This window comes from Nilaparvata lugens, chromosome 4 (assembly GCF_014356525.2).
Source record: "Nilaparvata lugens isolate BPH chromosome 4, ASM1435652v1, whole genome shotgun sequence".
Classification (NCBI taxonomy): Eukaryota; Metazoa; Arthropoda; class Insecta; order Hemiptera; family Delphacidae; genus Nilaparvata; species Nilaparvata lugens.
Genome location: NC_052507.1, coordinates 75,004,265 through 75,023,841, shown reverse-complemented (window position 1 = coordinate 75,023,841; position 19,577 = coordinate 75,004,265). Strand labels below are relative to the sequence as shown.

The window sequence follows — 19,577 nt, the reverse complement described above, 5'->3', positions numbered from 1 at the left end:
AACTAATATAAAATTGTAAAATTTGACCATCGTTTTCTAAAATCTTTGATATTAATGTCCAATATAATAAATTCGAATTAGTCTGAATAAATTTTTAAATTATTTTCTTTCATCCATGAATACTTTCAGTTTTCTCTAAAATATATGAGATCAGCTTAGGCTACTTACATGATGTTCATTTAGCATAAAGATCCACTTCAAGTTTCTTGACTAGCGATTTGATCATTTTCCCGTTGGCGAATATCAACTGGCCTCCAGGGATGAAATTGTTTGCAACTAAGGAGATAGTTTCAACAAGCTTAATTGCCACAGCAGGATCTGATAAGAACTTCAAGAGGCTTTCAAGCTGCATTATTATTGAGTCCAAAGTAGCTTGGGCTTGCAAAATATTTTCATTTTTGCTGCACAACAAAGTAAATCCGAACCCTCGCACTCCTTGCCATACAACAACAATTTCCAGTCCCCGATGCTTCAATTGTCTTTCAGTAAACACTCCAGTTACTTTCCGATTATTGTCAACGGATGTCGCAGGGATTAAAGCCTGATTAATCCTGAGACAGTAATGCATATGCACCTTGTTCGCTACCAATTGCAACAGTTCTTTCTTTTCACTAACACTTTCAAAAATAACACCAGAAATGTTTTGATCAATTTTTCTTGAAGATTCAGTAGCTGTTTCTTCAAAGCTGCTATCAGATAAAGCTTCAACACTTTCGTCACAAGGATTTGATTCAACTTTATAGCATGTAAAAACTTTATAATACGGAATAGCTACTTCTTTACTCCCCACAGTATGGATTATGAAAGCATAAACCATGATGATGATATAAAAAACGCTTTGATAATTTCCAATGAGTAAAATAATAATAAATTATTGTTCCTTCTTTACTTTTATCAGTTTTAATCACAAGCACAGACAATAGAACATAACCTATTTCCTTTTACTGATCACCTGATCAGGGACTAGGGATCAGCTGGTCTAATTTCAGCTGTTCCAATGTCAGCTGAGTAGATCCTAATTCCTAACCTCGAAAACAGAACATCAGACTATCAGACATGCCTTCACATTTCAGTTCACATTATCATTGCTGCTTATCATAGATTTTCAATTATTTATAATTTATTATACCGTAACACTCTCAAGACTTTTTCACAATGAAGTAACAATTGATAATCAATCAAATTTATGTAGGGTAAAAAAATAAAAAATAAAAAAAAATAAATTATAAATCTACAAATTTATGTAGGGTAGATGTCATTATAGAATAATGGGACAATAGCAACAAGTAGTTCAACAGAAACGTTTTAATTTTTCATTTGACAGGATTATGTTCGTGTTATTTTTAATTTGCACCCAGTAGGATAATGTGTTTCGTTGAATAGTCCATTAAATACGCAAGCTTCATGATAGCTTGTTATTGATTTTGACATTATTTAGTGGGTCATTTAGTTCAAAAATAATTATTTTTAGCAAGTTAAATGTTTTGCTGTGATGAGAATGTTAATCATGGATTCTGATTTAGTAACAATGAGCCTACTAGGAAAATTATTTGTGTTTTTAATAACACTTTTTTGACATTATTTAGTTGGTCTTTTAGTTCAAAAATAATTATTTTCAGCAAGTTAAACGTTTTGCTGTGATGAGAATGTTAATCATGGATTCTGATTTAGTAACAATACGCCTACAAGGAAAATTCTTTGTGTTTCTGATAATACTTTTGGGTGAGTTATGCATGATGCATGGCCGATGGCCTCCTATAGTGAGTTCCACGTTATCATGGCACTGTTTGATTAGCAATGGCATTGATATCCTTGTCTGTCATTCAACAAAGCGGATAGCTCTATCTCTTTCTCGCTTTGCTCTGTTGCAAGGTCATCTTTTAACAATGTAGAATTAATTAATTAACAAAATATTTCATCTTAATTAAGTAAATTCATTATAAAATTATTGAAAAATATTATATTTATTGCTTAGTACATTATAGGTAATCGATTACCGTATTTTAAACGAAAATGAACAGTTAATACTACATTAATAAACCTGTTTAAGCTACCGTCTATAAAAGGCATTGACAAGACAGAGGTTCGGCAACGTTGTTCTCCTATCTTTCTCCACTGCCATTTATAACGTGGACCTCACTATAGGGTGGCCACTAACGGTAGGACATGCATGTTTATCATGCAGACACATGTTCATCATGCATGATATATGATATATGCATGATAAACATGTATGTACATGCATGTTTATCATGCAGATACATGTCCATCATGCATGATATACATGTGTGTACATGCATGTTTATCATGCATGTCCTTCCGTTAGTGGCCACTCTATAGTGAGGTCCACGTTATAATGGCAGTGGAGAAAGATAGGAGAACAACATTGCCGAACCTCTGTCTTGTATATGATGAACCTATGCCTTCTATAGATGGTAGCTTTTACAGCCCCAAAATAATTTTTTCTCTATATTATGTGTTTTGGAGCGCTGAATTCGAATTTGAAATTTGCTGACATGCCAGAGGGTGGCTTCACCCCTATAAACCCCCAAACGTTGGGTCTTTGAATTTTCCCAATTTTCTTGAAATCCTTGCGTTATTCTAAAAAGTACATTTTCCACTACATGATCTCCGCTTACAGCTCATTCTTCTCAGCTCGTTGAGGTGGTTAAAAATCAAGTATCACAAGTAAAATTATATAAAAAATTTATTCTTGAGCTTGAGTACGTACAAAATTCATATTTTTATACACAATTAGTGGTTGATTTCCATACCTGATCAAAGTTGCGTATCGTATAAAAACCTTGAAATAAAAATTCCAAAATGTAGGTAGTCAAGTTTGTAGAGAATTTTCTCCTCTTTTTTTTCATAAACAAAACCTTAGATTTCAATACTATCAAAATGTTACAGCCTATTAAAAAAATGGTGATTTATATTTTTTCATTTTGTTTGTTAAGAGTCTCTTTAACAAGTACCAATTTACTTTATAGAAGTACTTTAAGTACTTTATAGAATATATTACAAGTACTTTATAGAAAGTTATGATTGGTTCCAAATTGGCGAAAATGTTATCTTTGACAAGCTCAGTTGCCTTAGATTGATCTTGAAACACTGTTTTTCATCGAAAAACTGAAGAGACCGTAAAAATGTGGAATCTTCAATTCTTGATTTTTTAAAACACGGATCAAACTTTACAAACATTTATATTTTTTACTTTACTTGCCCTATTACCATAGGTAAGGAAAGTATTGCTTTCCAAAAAAATTAAGGTACCCTAGTTCCAAGTTTTCTATACGTATAGTTTTCTAGTCCCCTGAGTCCAATAACATGATTTTTGGGTAATGGTCTGTGTGTGTGTGTGTATATATGTGTGTGTGTGTGTGTGTATGTCCGTGAACACGATAACTCCATTCCTAATTAACCGATCGACTTGAAATTTTAAACTTAAGTTCCTTATACCATGAGGATCCGACAGTAAGAAAATCAATAAAATTCAATTCAAGATGGCGGAAAAATGACTGATAATTACTAAAAAACCATGTTTTTCACGTTTTTCTCGAAAACGGCTCTAACGATTTTCTTCAAATTTATACCATAAATAGCTATTCATAAGCCCTATCAACTGACATGAGTCTCATTCCTGGGAAAATTGCATGAGCTCCATAATATTCTTGAGAAAAATGGCGGATAATTACTAAAAAACCATGTTTTTCACGGTTTTCTCGTAAATGGCTCTAACGATTTTCTTCAAAATTACACCATGGATTCTCTGGAATCCATGGAAAATTACACCATCAGCTATTCATGAGCCCTATCAACTGGCATGAGTCTCCTTCCTGGAAAACTAATGGTGGGTCCACCCCATCCTAGAGAAATGGACTTTGTAACCTCCTTCTCGTGCATGAGGTAGGTAGGTACAGCAGTTTATGAAAAAACACAGTCGAGATATTTCATCTGTAGAACAACTGTTTTGACGACTTTTAAAAAATCATCGAATTTCACAATTTACACAAAGGAAAAAGTACTCTTAAAACAATTATATAAGCTATACACATATACAGTAGTCTGATCGTAGTTTCAAATAATATGTTGCCGCCAATCGTCATTATGTTATTCCCCTGAATTACTCTCGTTTAAGAATGAGGCTCACAGTTCAATGAGCAAGGAAAGTTGTGTGAGAGTACCACACCAGATTTTTTATGGATTGTTTACTGCAAATGAAAGCGGAAATTTTGTTCTTCAATTCAATATCAATTTCATTTTTGTATAAATGCATAAGGGCTTATCGAGTTAGGCTGGACGTACACCGGTTAGTCGAGACAAGACTAGTCACGTTTAGTCACAATACTTCACATAGTTGCTTATGAAGACATGTCTAATTGCAATGACTAATCAGTGTGAGTTGCATCACAAGCAGCTATATGAAGTATTGTGACTAAACGTGTCTGATCATGTCTTGTCTTGGTGTGCGCCTAGTGTACACAGCTTTGAATAGTAATAATATTATTACAGTAGTAAGTACAATATTGATAATTATTACACATGAATTGTATATGAGTTCACTCATACTTACCATACGATAGGTACTTGATTTTAATCAACAAATTTATCCACCCCCTCCTTTAATATGGTTTGATACTTTGAGGAGTGGTCGGTTAGTTAATCTTTGCTCTCTATTGATTTTATTCAAGTTTTTTTCCGTTTTATAATACTTTTATTCCTTTTTCAGTTAGTAGTAATACTATTGGAGCAGCGCAACTGGTACAAGGAAGCTGTTCTGATGGGTAATATGTGTTTCACTTTATAATAACTTTTTTAGGGTTTGTAAGTTTGTGGGACCCTTAAGGACACATTTTACAGGATGTCCCAATATGACTCAATTTTAATAATTGTTATTGAATATAATTATTAACTTATATGCTTGATATATAGATGATATGAGTATTATATACATGATACAGTCAATGGATACGGACATACCTATATAGGCTAGATGCATAATTAATGCTCAAAATTTGCTGCATTAATCATAATGCACAAACTATAGCAAAAAACGTTGTAATACAAAATTGTAAAGCTGCTGTACAGAAACTTACTCATAAGTTGATCCCTGGACCGATTTAAACGTTCAGCATCAAGACGCTACTATGCATAGCAAACGCATTTGATCAACTTTGCAATTACGGGTGCACAAGCAAAATCAATCTTGGCAAAATCCTTATACAGCGAAATAAAAGCTCTGAGAATAATGAATATGAAAAGAATTAATTCTGTAAGATTAGTTTTCTCTCGGCTTGATATCCTCACGATCTATGGGCAATATATAATTTGATGTAATCATGCAAGTTAGGAACTACCCGGAATAAGAAATAAGACAAAGGCTCAACTCACACTTACGCGACTCAGCTCGAGAAGAGACTTGACTCTAATCGAGAGCATGATGTGTTTTCAAATGGTGACGTCGCGGAGACTAGGGTCGACTGGTCTGAGTGTCACCATTTGGAAACACATGCTCTCGACTAGAGTTGAGTCTATTCTCGACCTGAGTCGCGTAAGTGTGAGCTAAGCCTAAGATTCATCTGAATGAAGTTTTTGAAGCACAAAAGTGGGCAATCAAAGTGCTGGTAAAACAGTGAATGAAGAGTGTCAACCTCTTTGAATAACCTCAAAAGGATCTCTTATTTCAAAGATCCTTCCCCAACTTCCAGTTCTAATGGTTCGTTCAGCACTTGACAAAACTAATATCTTCAACGATTACTTCATAAACATTACATTCAGGAGTGATCCGTGGTCTAGTGGATAGAGTGCTTGCGTAGCAGCATAGAGATCCCGGGTTCGAACCCTCTCACAACCAAAAGTTTTTTAACCAGATCACTCCCGTGTTATCGGATTGTCACATTAAACTGTCGGTCCCGGCTGAAGTATGACAGTCGTAAGGCCCATTGACGGCTCAAATTATATATTCAGGCGGTGGGACCTTCCCACAAGGGACTCCCCACCAACAAAAGCCATACGAATTTACTTTTTACTTCATAAACACATGTTCTGGACAAAACTTCAAGGGCTCTACATCTCGACCTGAGTCGCGTAAGTGTGAGTTGAGCCTTACGGTTATGGTAGATTTGGAAGAATTACAGAAAGGTACAGGTTGTTTTTAATAAAAAGACATTTAGTACAGCATTATCCCTATACTCCCTTCAAGAGTTCACAGATCTGACTGTATATAGTCATTCGACTGTTCTTAATTATTGTTTTTATGTTATATTTATCTTAATGAATATTGCTTCTATGTACCTGTACAAGATCTTAATAAATATAGATCCAATTCAATGGTTTGTTATATATTTTTTCAGATTTGTAACGTGTGAAAACGGCGAATGTATTAGTGGCTGGAATGTGTGTGATGGAACTGCTAACTGTTCTGATGGATCAGATGAGATTCAACCTATATGCATGAACATAAGGTAATGTAACAATTATTATTATTATCATAATTTTATAAATTATCAATTCCTAAAGGGCCCCATACACTAGGGAACTTGGTTCGGGAAACCAAGTTCGTGTAGGATTTGTCCACACACTGTAGTGGGGAGAGCGAACAACCGTTCGTTACTCCAGTGTCTTTCGGGGTCTAGAGATGAGTGTGTCAAAGTTTGCAGCTGCTGTGGGAAGAAAATATATTGAATATATATATAGATAGAATAATATCGCCCTGGCGGACGAACCGAACAAAGTTTTTAATCCAGATTGAAGACCAAATTCGTCACGAATTTGGTTCGCGGTTCGCCAATTTTCCATATACACTGGGGAACTTGTTACACAAGAACCAAGTTGGCCGATCCAAGTTCCCTAGTGTATAGGGCCCTTAATAGGCTAACCATTGACTCAATCATTTTCGTGGCACAATATGTTCTACAATAGTTTAATCTTATGTAAATTTCAATTGGGAGTCCAATGCAACCGCTTCCAAATTCACATCTTATTGAAATACAGTATTTAAAAAAATGCGCACAATCCTGTACATTCCATCAAGTATCCAAGAAATTATTGGGGGAAAATCTATTGAAACTTTTAGTACAATACGGAAACAGAGTTTTACCACAACGAATGAGTTCCGGCGAATTTTGTCCCCTGATACACCTTCCGAGCGCGAACAGTTCACTGAACGATTCTCTTCTCTGGTGCAAATGAAAAGTGCATTGGTCATGATTATCAGTGATGATGGAATTGAAATACCACAGTGTTGGAAAAGGGTCTAGCGTCCGAAAGCGCTCCACAAACGTGAGTAGTAGCTAATAGCATAGAGAAACGATAGCATAAGTAGATATCCCATGGTATAGGGCGTTTATGTCGCAACTCTTACTGTTATCCCAAGCCGATAGTTCACATAGTTTTTCTCATGCAGCTGTGTGATGCTGATAGTCTCTCAAATTGTGCCGTTCATACACTCTCACCCCAACAAAACAGTAAAAATTGACAATAATCGACAGTAATCGGCTTGAGATAACAGTAAAAGTTGCGACATAAATTCCCTATACCATGGGATATCTACTCACGCTATTGTTTCTCTATGCTAATAGCTTTTAATCATGAAAATCAGACTGCTATGTCGTAATTTAAGTATTTGAGAGTGATCATTAACAAGCAGTTCGTAATGAAAAGAAACATTGAAGAGTTTGGAACTTGTACAGATATATAAGGACAAGTAGTAAGCAAAAAATGCAACATTAACGCAAATCAACAGTACTGCTCAAATAAACAAAAATACATATATACCGTGTCCCACGAAGAGGTTTACACGTTTAATTTTATATTACGTGCCCATTCATGCACCGAACTTTTTCAAATTTTACACAGTTTACAAAGTAGGTTCTTAAATTATTCAGGGAAGATTTCAGCTCCCTAACCTTCATATAGAAAGAAAATGGCGGCATATTGAAATTTTGTTCAATTCATTAAGGTTTTCAATATGCCGCCATTTTGTTTGTACGAAGGTTAGGGAGCGGAACTTTTCCTAGAATATTTTTAGAACCTACTTTGTAAACTGTGTAAAATCTGAAAAAGTTCGGTGCATGAATGGGCACGTAATATATAAACCTCTTCGTGGGACACGGTGTATATTGCAGATAATAGTTGACTTACCCTCGTATATTTTCAATTTAAATAAATAAATAATTTTAGATTGATGTTTAAGAACAACATGTTAATGTTTGATGCGCAATTTTCTAGATCAACTTTCAGCGGTGTGAGGTTTTAATTTTCATGTAATGTTGCAGTTGTCCGGCCAATTCGTTTCGATGTGCTAGCGGAGGATGTGTTGACGTCCATTTCAAGTGTAACGGCCAGAATGACTGCGCCGACCAGTCCGATGAATTATCGTTGTCTTGTGGCGTGCAATGGCTCACTAATAGCGCGTCTCCTCCATGCAGGTGAACCTCTCATTTTATCTCTTCGTTATTTCAGTAATCTATTTTAACCAGTGATCCGTGGTCCATGCTCTAGTGGATAGAGTGCTTGCGTAACAGCATAGAGATCCCGGGTTCAAACCCTCTCATTACCAAAAGTTTTTTAACCAGATCACTCCCGTGTTATCGGATGGACACGTTTCCACTGTCAGTCCCGGCTGAAGTATGACAGTTGTAAGGCCCATTGACGGCTCAAATTATATATTCAGGCGGTGGGACCTTCTCACAAGGGACTCCCACCAACAAAATTACTATCTCTTCAAAGTAATATTTCAAATTAATATTTATTTTACGGTTTTGAGTGCTAACTAGAAGGAATTTTGTTATAAATTCGGATCTTAATCTTTCTAATATCAAAATTAATTGTTTCAAGTGTTTGTGTTTTGTTTCAATGTGGAAATTAGTGAAGAATTGGAAAGTCGCACATAACCTTTATTTGGACAATTTATTTTATGAAATTGGGATGAAAAGAAGTTTTGGACTGTAGTCTGTCTCTTTGTCCTTGAGTTGATTGTAAATGATGAATAAATAAAAGCCTTACGAATTCACTTTTACCAGTTTTTTCAATGCATTTAAAACCTGTTGTTCCAAGTTCTAGTACTGCTCCACTGCAGGTGAACCTCTCATTTCACCTCTTGGTAATTTATTAAGTAATCTGTTTTTAACCAGTTTTTTCAATGTATTTCGTTATCAATTCAAAAACCTGTTGTTCCAAGTTTCATTGCTGTACCAATCATTTCTTTAAAAACTAAGGCCCAGTTGCACAAAAGCCTGTTAAATTTTAATCATTATCAAATTCCAAAAGAATCAATCTGAGAAGGTATTTTGATAAGAAGATTGGTTCTGATTAAAAAGTTTACAGATTTTTGTGCGACCAGGTGTAAAACTTCAATCAGCTGCCAAGTATCATAGATAAGTTTTATTGTTGCCGTTCTACTTGTTTTAAAAAGGTCTTTAAAATGAAGTATCACACAATAGTTGTTTACATTTAAAATATTTGAGCTGCAACCTCTAAGTCACCACCTTATAAGGGTTTGGAATTCAGTTGTACGTCTAAGGATCAGACCATATTAGTTGTACGACCAAGGATCAGACCTTATTAATAATTTTTCCAGGCGTTTTTAGAGTCGGAAGGACTGGAAGCTCTCCTATTGGCTGATTGGGTTGGAGTCTGAAAAAAACACTTAATATAATCGCTTAAGTGATTGTACTTCTTTTAATAAAAATATATTGGTCTGGCTCAAAAGGTAAAGTATTCGACCAATAACTTATCCAGAAAGTTACAATATTTTTTCTAGAACAGTTTCCACCCTTATGAAGGGTTTCCATACATAAGGTTATGCCTCACTCTGCATTATAAGTGTAGCCTACTACCCTTCATTATTAGTGGTCTAGTCCAAATTTAGTACTAATATTTCACATTGAAGTTAACAACTGGAATTCTGTTTAAGGCTCTTCAGTGCACCTTATTTGTATTCAAATTGGATATTTTTTCAATATAATATTGTTAAGATAATTATAAGAGTGAGAAAAAGTGGCAACTGACATTTTTAAGTGGTCTAATAAGCGAGTAATGGGTTGTTGAAGTGGTAACTCCGTTTTCTTTCCAGATCATAAACGATTTAGAATTTTCCATTGGAGTTTTTTTTAAACATTCAGTATATCATTGGCTTTGTTCTAATTTGCGTTTTTCGCGATTAATGCCAAAATAAACAAGTTATCGAATTTACAAAAAATGTTACTTTTTTATTTATGAACGATATGGGGAATAAAATGTTTTAGTTTGGAAAGATACATTTTTGAATTTTTAAGAGAAGTTCTGTTAATATAGTCGAAACCGTTTATGATCTGGAAAAAAACGGAATCTGGAAAGTTAGAACTTCAACAACCCATAACTCGCTTATTAGAATAAAAAAAGTGTACCGGTCAGCCTAAATAAAGTAGCTATATAATTTTTGTTTCAGTGAATATCAATAATCTCAAACCATATATTTTACTTTATGTTGCTTTCCATGACAAAACACTCCATACTAACTTTGTTGTAGTTTAGACAGTGTGTTAAATTTGCAAATATTTGAAAAACACTTACTTTTCTTGGCGCATTGAGGTATGCATTTATTCAATCTTGAGGAGGAGCTACATCAGTTCCTCCTCAATAGTTTTTCAAATATTCACAAATGTAACTCAGTGTATAAACTGCAACAAGTTTATATTTATATATATTTTACTTTGAATTCAACCACTGGAATTCTGTTTTGAAGTATCTTGATCTTATAATTTTTGTTTCAGGGAAGATCAATTTCAATGTCGTAATGGAGAGTGCATTGCAGGTAAAAGCCTGTGTGATGGTGAAATTAACTGCTCCGATAGATCAGATGAGAGTATCCTTGCTTGCTACGACAAACTGAGGTACTATTTCAATCTAAATGCTGATCAAATAGCATTATAGCACATTTAGGGAGCACACATTTTCAAAACTACTTGTGGGATATCCTGTACCCTCTACAAAGTGGGCTATGCTAGGTTCTGTTGCAGTGTTAAGGATGCAGCAAACATAATTAATCGGTGAAGGTAGCTTTAAGCTTGAGAGTGTTGCATGTCAAGGTCTATAGACACCTATTATAAAGACCTTTTTAATATACCTTAGAGACCGTATCTTATTTATAGACCTTGTTGCATGTAATTAAATAGTGGCGCACTCTGGTGATGAATAGTAGAGCTGTATGTCTTGACTCATTTAAACACATGCATTACATTTAACACTATCAAGCTTGAAGCTACCTTCGCCGCTACATAATTTTTGCCCCCTTAACACTGCAAAAGAACTGAAATTGATAAAATATAGGCTTATAATCTTAATCTTTGAAATAATTTAACATTAGAAAATACAGGACTGTAGTGAGGTCCACGTTATAATGGCAGTGCTTGATGAACAATTGTACCATATTGCTATCCTTGTTTATCATTCAACAAAGCGAATACGCTATCTCTTTCTCGCTTTGCTCTGTTGCCAGATCGCTTTTCAACAATTCAGAAGTTTAATTAATTAACAAAATATCTAATCTTGATTATTATTTTTTTATATATATTCAACGATACATTGCTATCTAGTCTAGGGACTAATGAGCAACTCTTTTCTGTCCTATAATACTAATGAATACCTACTTCATACAAGAGAATCCTCCATAGGGTCTCCTATTCAAATTCTAATATTATTAGTACACTGCTTATGACTGTACTACACAGGTGGGTTTTACTCATTTCCACTGCTCTGCTTTTCACTGGACACAAGACACTTGAATCAGCACTAGACCAGTTCAAATGGCTTCTTCCTTTTCAGCCTCCTCACCAATCCTTCATTTTCCAGCAGCTGGATTGCTTCGATGTTGTCGTGTTGGTGGAGTCGAGCCTCGTGTTTATCTGCATGCCTCTGGATTTCGCTGCATACCAGGTCGACTTGCAGGTCTCTGTGAAGGTCGCTGTTTCTGACGTACCAAGGAGCATCAGCAATGTTTCTCAGCACCTTGTTTTGGAAGCGTTGTATGTCTTTGATATTACTGTCTTTGGTACACCCCCAAAGTTGTATACCATACGTCCATAATAGGTACCGATAGGCTTAATAGGTACGGATAAATAGTGTATAAATATAAATCTGCTTATACAGGAGTACTTTGTTTGGAATTGACAGGATGGAGTTCCTTCCAATCAGCCACCAGAGTCTCTTGTATTTTATTCCCAGCTCTTCTCTCTTCTTCTTAACATGGACTTTCCAGCGAAGCTTTGCATCTAAAGTCATACCTAGGTACCTGGCATCATTGGAAAATGGTACTATTTGATTGTTAATGGTTATTGGTATGGGTTGCGTCCTCTTGTTGGTGAAATTGATATGAACTGATTTTGCTTCATTGAGTTTAATCTTCCATTTTGTTGTCCAGTCTTCAATTTTTCCGAGAGATCTTTGAAGTTTTGCTGTGGCACTTTCAATCTTGTCATCTATGGCTAATATTGCTGTGTCGTCGGCAAATGTTGCTATTGTATTATTCTCGAGACATGGTAGATCACTTGTAAACAGAAGATAGAGAATCGGCCCCAAAAGCTTGACTCACATCCAGAAATGCTGCAGAACAAACTTTTTTCTCTTCCAACGACCTTTCTATTAATATTGATTATGAAATTATTGAAAAATATAATTTCTTGCTTAATAAAATATAATTCGTTGTTGGATATCCATCTTGTTTTCACTGGAATTATTACTATTGTATTCTTATATAACTTTAAAGTGAAAATACACTCACATTCTTTGGTGTGGCGACGCGTTTCGTGCTGGTTTTGCGCATTCTCAAGCCAAACAGAAACCGAGTTTAAACTGCTACACCAAATAATGTGAGCGTTTTTTCACTTTAAAGTTATATAAGAATATATAGTAAAAATATAATTGATTATTTCGAACGAAAATGAACCGTTAATATTACATCAATAAACCTGTATCATCTACCGTCTATAGAAGCCATTGACAAGACAGAGGATCGGGAACGTTTTTCAATCTTTCTCCACTGCCATTATAACGTGGACCACACTATAGTCCCTAATGAGTTGTAAAATTATCGTGAATGTCATTAATGGTATATTTGTAATACATTGATTGATATTGCAATTTTCCAGTTGTCCACCAGGATCATTCAAGCAATCAATTTTATCCTAAATGCCATCAATGACAAATTTGTAAAAATTTGATTGATTTTTAATTTTTCAGTTGTCCACCCGGCTCATTCAAGCAATCAATTTTTATTGAATGAAAAATACTAGGAAATTGTCAAAAACACAGATTTATTGATACTTAGAAAGACCGGTTTCGGTTATTACACCATTGTCAATCTCTGATGAACTAAAACTAAATACAAGAGCAGCAGAATTTATACTAGTAGGCGAGTACTGCTATTGGTCAAGGGCATGAACGCCTGCCATTGGCCCAGCTAGACAGTCTTAATAAAGCCGCCATTTTGTCACACCGTTGAGTGGGAGGAGACTGTCTAGCTGGGCCAATGGCTGGCGTTCATACGCCCAATAGCAGTACTCGCCTACTAGTATAAATTCTGCTGCTCTTGTATTTAGTTTTAGTTCATCAGAGATTGACAATGGTGTAATAACCGAAACCGGTCTTTCTAAGTATCAATAAATCTGTGTTTTTTTGACAATTTCCTAGTCTTTTTCATTCTATATGAATAATTACCACAATATCAACTTCTCAACTACACAAAAAATAAATTTTTATCTTACATGTCATCAATGACATATTTGTAATAATTTGATTGATTCTGCAGTTTCTCAGTTGTACTACACCAGGCTCATTCAAGCAATCAATTTTCATCTTACATGTCATCAATGCAATATTTCTAATAATTTGATTGATTTTTCAGTTGTCCACCAGGCTCATTCAAGCAATCAATTTTTATCCTAAATGACATATTTGTAATAATTTGATTGATTTTGCAATTTCTCAGTTGTACACCAGACTCATTTAAGCAATCAATTCTTATCTTACATGTCATCAATGAAATATTTGTAATAATTTGATTGATTTTGCAATTTTCCAGTTGTCCGCCCGGCTCATTCAGGTGCGCGTATGGGGGCTGCATCAGTGCAAATGGTCGCTGCAATTCTAGAAACGACTGCGCGGATGGCTCTGATGAACATTACCTCCTTTGCAATCGTCCCAAACCTGAACCGGTTCCATTGGATCTTCCTGGGCTTCAAAAACCTCCACCAACAAAGTGAGTACTTGATTAGTCCACTTGTCAAATAGTGATAAAGTCACATTCAACCTCCACTTGCTCATATATGCAATAATTCTTGTCATTGACGAGAATAGAATGGAAATATGATAGAATAGGATAATTTATTTGTCAGCGTATATACAAGAACACATTGGCATAGTCATTTGAGTATATTATCACAGAGTAGAGTATAATTATTATTACTGTTGTAATGGTGGAAAGTAAGATAAGCTAATAATATATTTTGGAGGGTGTGATTGATAATCAAAGTGAACAGTATAAACAATTTACTAAACAATTTATTGAAAACGATATCGTTAAGTTGAAAAATTATGATTTTTTTATAAACAAACAAGATTACTAGTTTAAAAATATTAATGAGATTGATATGAATTTATTAACAAACAATAATTAGGGCTACTCGCTTGGCTAATGTGTGGTCGCTCAGGTTTAGAAAAACAAAATTATTAAATTAATTTTTGGGACTGAAAACTGAAAACTGTACAAGGAAACTATTATCTAAAACTTTATCTTATTGTCCTTTGGCCTGCACCTCAGGGTCCGGATGAAAAATAACTCCCGACGTTAATTTTGAAATATATATAAAAAACGTCTACAAGATGATTGATCAAAACACTACCTTTCTCTACAATAACCCAAATCCCGAAAATACATTTATTTAGGTTTAAACTGCCCTGACTGAGACAGCCTATAATTGAATTCTCAAGACAAGATACCTTCAGGTAAGCAATGCCTTAATACAAGCACTTGTAGCTAACCGAACGTTTGGAAAAGTGTGGGCCTCCAATAGTAAATTCAAAATCGATTTATGTGATACAATCCAGACCTTGACTCGCAGACCAAAAGCCAACTCTTGTTTGTACAGCATGAAGCTGAAATAATATTTCCTTCAAGAAACGTGATAAAACACACGTTATAATTTACACATTGGAGATCTAATCGCTGTATCAATTACATTTCTAATAATTAAAACCGCGATTAGATTTACAACTCGAAAATAATATGTCAAATAAAATTCAATGAAATTAGATGGGTTTTGATGTCATGTATGACACAGTGTAACATCAAAGTTTCAAAAATTCATCAAAGAAAGGACATTAAATATTCATCACAGAAGCAATCAGAGAAACAAACATTAATGCCAAGACATTTATAAATTTAGAGCTATTGTGCCTTGCGGTCTGAAGCATTCTAGCTTCACATTTCCAATTTTCATTCCTCAATTTTCACGCTCGGAACGTTGCCAGATCTTTTTTAACAATGTAGAAATATAATTAATTTAGAAAAAGTTCAATCTCAGTTGTGAAAATGTATTATTTAATCATTGAAATATATTTTTCCCTGACAAATAAAATAGACTATTATTGATTATTTTAAACAAGAAAGGACAATTAATATTACATCTGATACACTAGTATCAGCTATCCTGTGGTAGGCAGTGGCAAGGCAGAGAATCGGCAACGCTGTTCTCCTATTTTTCAGTCATAGCTCTATGATTTGTGATTGTGATAATAAATGATTAAATAATTATTTCTATGAAATTAAATCTTGTAAATTTCTAATTCAGACCGTCTGGAAGAAACTGTGTCGTTCCCGAACACGAACATACGCACCTTTCTCGTCTGCAGTGCAAAGTGGGAGACTGTGGTGTTAGACAAGGAGAGTTGGTCAGTGATGAGGAGTATTTCCTTCTCACTTGTGACAGTCCTTATTATACGCCACTCAATGTGGGCGTGGTCAAATGCGCCAATGGGGTCTGGATTCCTGAGAAGCACATCTGCCAGAGTGAGTATACCATTAAAAAAAAAAAAAAAAAAAAAAAAAACAGCTGTTGTAGCTATGGTGAAAGTGATATTTTCGAGCTCAAAATTTAAGTGATTTTATTCTATATTTTGTGAATATTTGAAGTTTGGTTTTTGTTTTAACGGAAGTTTCATTATCAATCTATCTAAATTTGAAATTCTTTGTTTTATTCTGATTCATAGTTTCAGATTGAAGATTTGGTGTTGAAATTGAAGTGAACATAACCTACATAATATTTGGACAATTTGTGACAAAATCAGGAAATTGAAGAAGTTTTGGGCAATAGCCTGTTTTTTCTTTTCTGACTATTATATTGTTTGCTCTATCTAATAAATAAATAAATAAATGAATATTATATTATAGTAAGAGTAGAGATTGTTGGATCATAACCTGCAGGCTTAATAGGTACCGATAAATAGTGTATAAATATCAAATGATTGATTGTGCAATTTAGTAGTCTTAGATCTAGTAGTGAGATTTTCCAGTTATATCTGATTTAATGTTCATTGTTCATTCTTGTTGATCAATTCTATCTCAAATGATCAATGGTCTTAATGATCAAATTATATTAATTTAAATTCTATCAACAATATAATTTTTGTCATGGTCATTCAAAATCAGCTGTTTTTCATGCTTGAAATTAATCCGGTAAACAGCTGTTTGCAGAAAAATAAACATATGATTCTCATTACAGCATACTCTACTGTAATGAAATCATATGTTTTCTTTACAGTCGAGTATGTTTCCTAGTTCCGGAATAGAAACAGCAAAACTGCTACAAAAAACCATCTTCAGCGCTCCAGGTGGGAGTTTTGTCAACTTTTACAAAATTCCTGATTCAGAATTTGTAAACTAGGTTATGTTTATAGAATACATGTAGTAACGTCAGCACAAGCATGTAATGTTTTCTATTTCTCAATTATTCTTCTTTAGATTATGACAAAAAATAGTGTACGTTACTTGGACGTGAATGTCTTTTGCAGTGCTTGAATGAAATTTAGTCTCGGCTAATGCCTCAACTAGAAATATAATTCTCGCCTGCAAAAGGCCCCGTCCCGTCCTTTTTACGTAAGATACTATTACTCACCATGTAAATATATGTTCTCATGACATGATAATATTTGGTAGTTCATTACATTTCTTCATAGCACACAATAAACGTTCAGGCTGGAGCTGGAAAAAGATATAGCTATCATTCCTCCTTTGTCTAATGAAAGACAAGGATAACAAAACCGTGTCAGAGAAAACTTATACAATGATTCTACTGGGATTGTTTTCTTTAAACCAGAAGATTTCAAAATTTTCTTCTTTCTGACTTTCTTTAAACTTTCTAATTTGTTGTGAAGGTGATGTTATGGTAGATAAACATGATTGATTGAAAATGGCTTGAAATTGTTCAGTTAGCTAGAAAATACATGAAATAGTATCTTACGTCACATGGACGGGAAGGGGCCTTTTGCAGGCGAGAATGATGTTTCTAGTCGAGGCGTAACGCCTCGACTATAATTTCATTCGAGCACTGCAAAAGACATTCACGTCCAAGTAACGTACTCTATTTTTTGTCATAATAATCTAAAGAAGAATAATTGAGAAATAGAGAACAATACCTGCTTGTGCTGAAGTTACTACATGCATTCTATAAACATAACCTAGTTTCCGAATCAGGAATTTTGTGAAAGTTGACAAAACTTTTTCCTGCAGCGCTGAAGGTGGTTTTTTGTTGCATTTTGCTGTTCTTATTTCGGAACTAGGAAACATATTCGACTGTAAAGAAAACATATGGTTTCATTACAGTAGAGTATGCTGTAATGAGAATGATATTATGTTTATTTGTTCTGCAAACAGCTGTTTACCGGCTTGATTTCACGCATGGAAAACAGCTAAGATTGAATGACTATGACAAAAATCTGGTGTGGAACACTCACTCAACTTTCCTTGCCGTTAAGAAAATTGATCACCTAATCAACTTTGCTATTAATCAACGCTAGTGTTCACGCGCATCTCAAGTCTACTTATAAACATAGATCTGAGCCAGCTGGTGACAGGACAATAACGCTGGAGACATACGATGTCTGCTATCTCTTCATAGTGAATGATTTAATAGAATCAACAGTTGCCAACAGTTTGCAATTGAATAATCACATTTTCTCGAATTTCAAGCTTATTTCAATTTTAGGTGAAAATGTTACTGAACATTAATTGTAGAGATTTACATGCTAAATCTTTTCCACTTGAATGTTTTTGTTTAAATTGTATCTGAAGCCTGATATTTGGGAATCTAAAATCAAACTTTCAGCTCCTGAAATTTTTACAGATATGCGACTTGTGGCAGTTGTTAGAGCTTATCAATGACTATTATAAATATAAATTTGATCAAAATCGTTGGAGGCGTTTTCGTAAGATTCGCAAAAACCCCTGTTTTTTTACAACATTTTGGCCATTTTAGCCGCCATCTTGAATTGCATTTGATAGAAATTGTTCGTGTCGGATCCTTATATTGTAAGGATCTTAAGTTCTAAATTTTAAGTCATTCCGTTAATTGGGAGATGAGATATCATCGTGTACACATACACTCATACACAAACACACATACAGACCAATACCCAAAAACCACTTTTTTAGACTCAGGGGACCTTGAAACGTATAGAAATTTGGGTATTTTCCTTAATTTTTCCGGAAAGCAATACTTTCCTTACCTATGGTAATATGGCAAGGAAAGTAAAAATAGTGTTATTGACCTCACTATAGTGTCGTAAAAATGAATTTTGAATGGTGTGACGTGTGTTTGCAGGGAGATGCAAGCCGTACATGTCGTCATCACTTGAGGTAGTGAGCTGCTTGCAGGCTGGCAGGGCAGTGAACTGCAGCGAGGAGGTGCCTGTGGGAACAGTCGTCCGGCTGCAGTGTCGAGATGGCTACGAGACCCATGAAGGCCTGCTGGTTCACTCCATCGATGAATGCCTCAAAGACGGTACCTGGCTCTACAAGGACAAGATTGCTGTGCACTGCTTCTACAGTAATATTAGAATATCGGGGCACCGAGCTTCGTTCGTTATTTTTATTTATTGATAAACAGAACACAATTCTCTAAAAGGATCGTGTTTATATATTACAGCTGGCTATACGTCAGCTTATGAATTTCGGGGATGCGATATTTTGATTTTCCACAGAATCACTCGCTCACTTTTTACCATCCACAGATGACGAAAGTCTTAAATGTTTCAGCGAAGGTTGAATTATCCTTTTAATGTCGTTCAGCGAGTTTTCCCAAGGATGAGACCTAGTGCAATCGATTTTTTATATCATAAATCTACCATATCTATAAATCTATCTATATCTGTTCCAAATTTCGTGAAAATCGTTAGAGCCGTTTTCGAGATCCATTGAACACAAATAACCAGATAACAAGATATAAAAATATAAACAGATATACAGAAATCGCTCGCCTAATATAATAGGATATCTGTTCGCATATTCAATTCAATTCATCCTATTAATTTTATTGTAACCGGTG

The 19,577-nt window shown here is 34.7% G+C and overlaps 2 protein-coding genes across 3 annotated transcripts in view; one reads left to right on the top strand and one right to left on the bottom strand.

The window, feature by feature from the left end:
• Positions 1–305, bottom strand: part of LOC111056104 (ionotropic receptor 25a) — a 56,283-nt gene extending 55,978 nt beyond the window's left edge. Inside the window, exon 1 of the mRNA XM_039427103.1 lies at positions 169–305. The gene's annotated coding sequence lies outside the window, so the exon portion shown is untranslated. The remainder of the gene's footprint in view (positions 1–168) is intronic.
• Positions 306–1,056: 751 nt separating this feature from the next.
• Positions 1,057–19,577, top strand: part of LOC111056113 (modular serine protease) — a 36,915-nt gene continuing 18,394 nt past the window's right edge. For both annotated transcript variants that reach the window (XM_039426441.1, XM_039426440.1), the window contains exons 1-8: positions 1,057–1,722; positions 4,730–4,784; positions 6,354–6,464; positions 8,277–8,429; positions 10,755–10,874; positions 14,060–14,236; positions 15,828–16,045; positions 18,855–19,079. In XM_039426441.1, the coding sequence (XP_039282375.1) occupies positions 1,641–1,722; positions 4,730–4,784; positions 6,354–6,464; positions 8,277–8,429; positions 10,755–10,874; positions 14,060–14,236; positions 15,828–16,045; positions 18,855–19,079 (1,141 nt within the window). In that variant the 5' untranslated portion in view covers positions 1,057–1,640. The remainder of the gene's footprint in view (positions 1,723–4,729; positions 4,785–6,353; positions 6,465–8,276; positions 8,430–10,754; positions 10,875–14,059; positions 14,237–15,827; positions 16,046–18,854; positions 19,080–19,577) is intronic.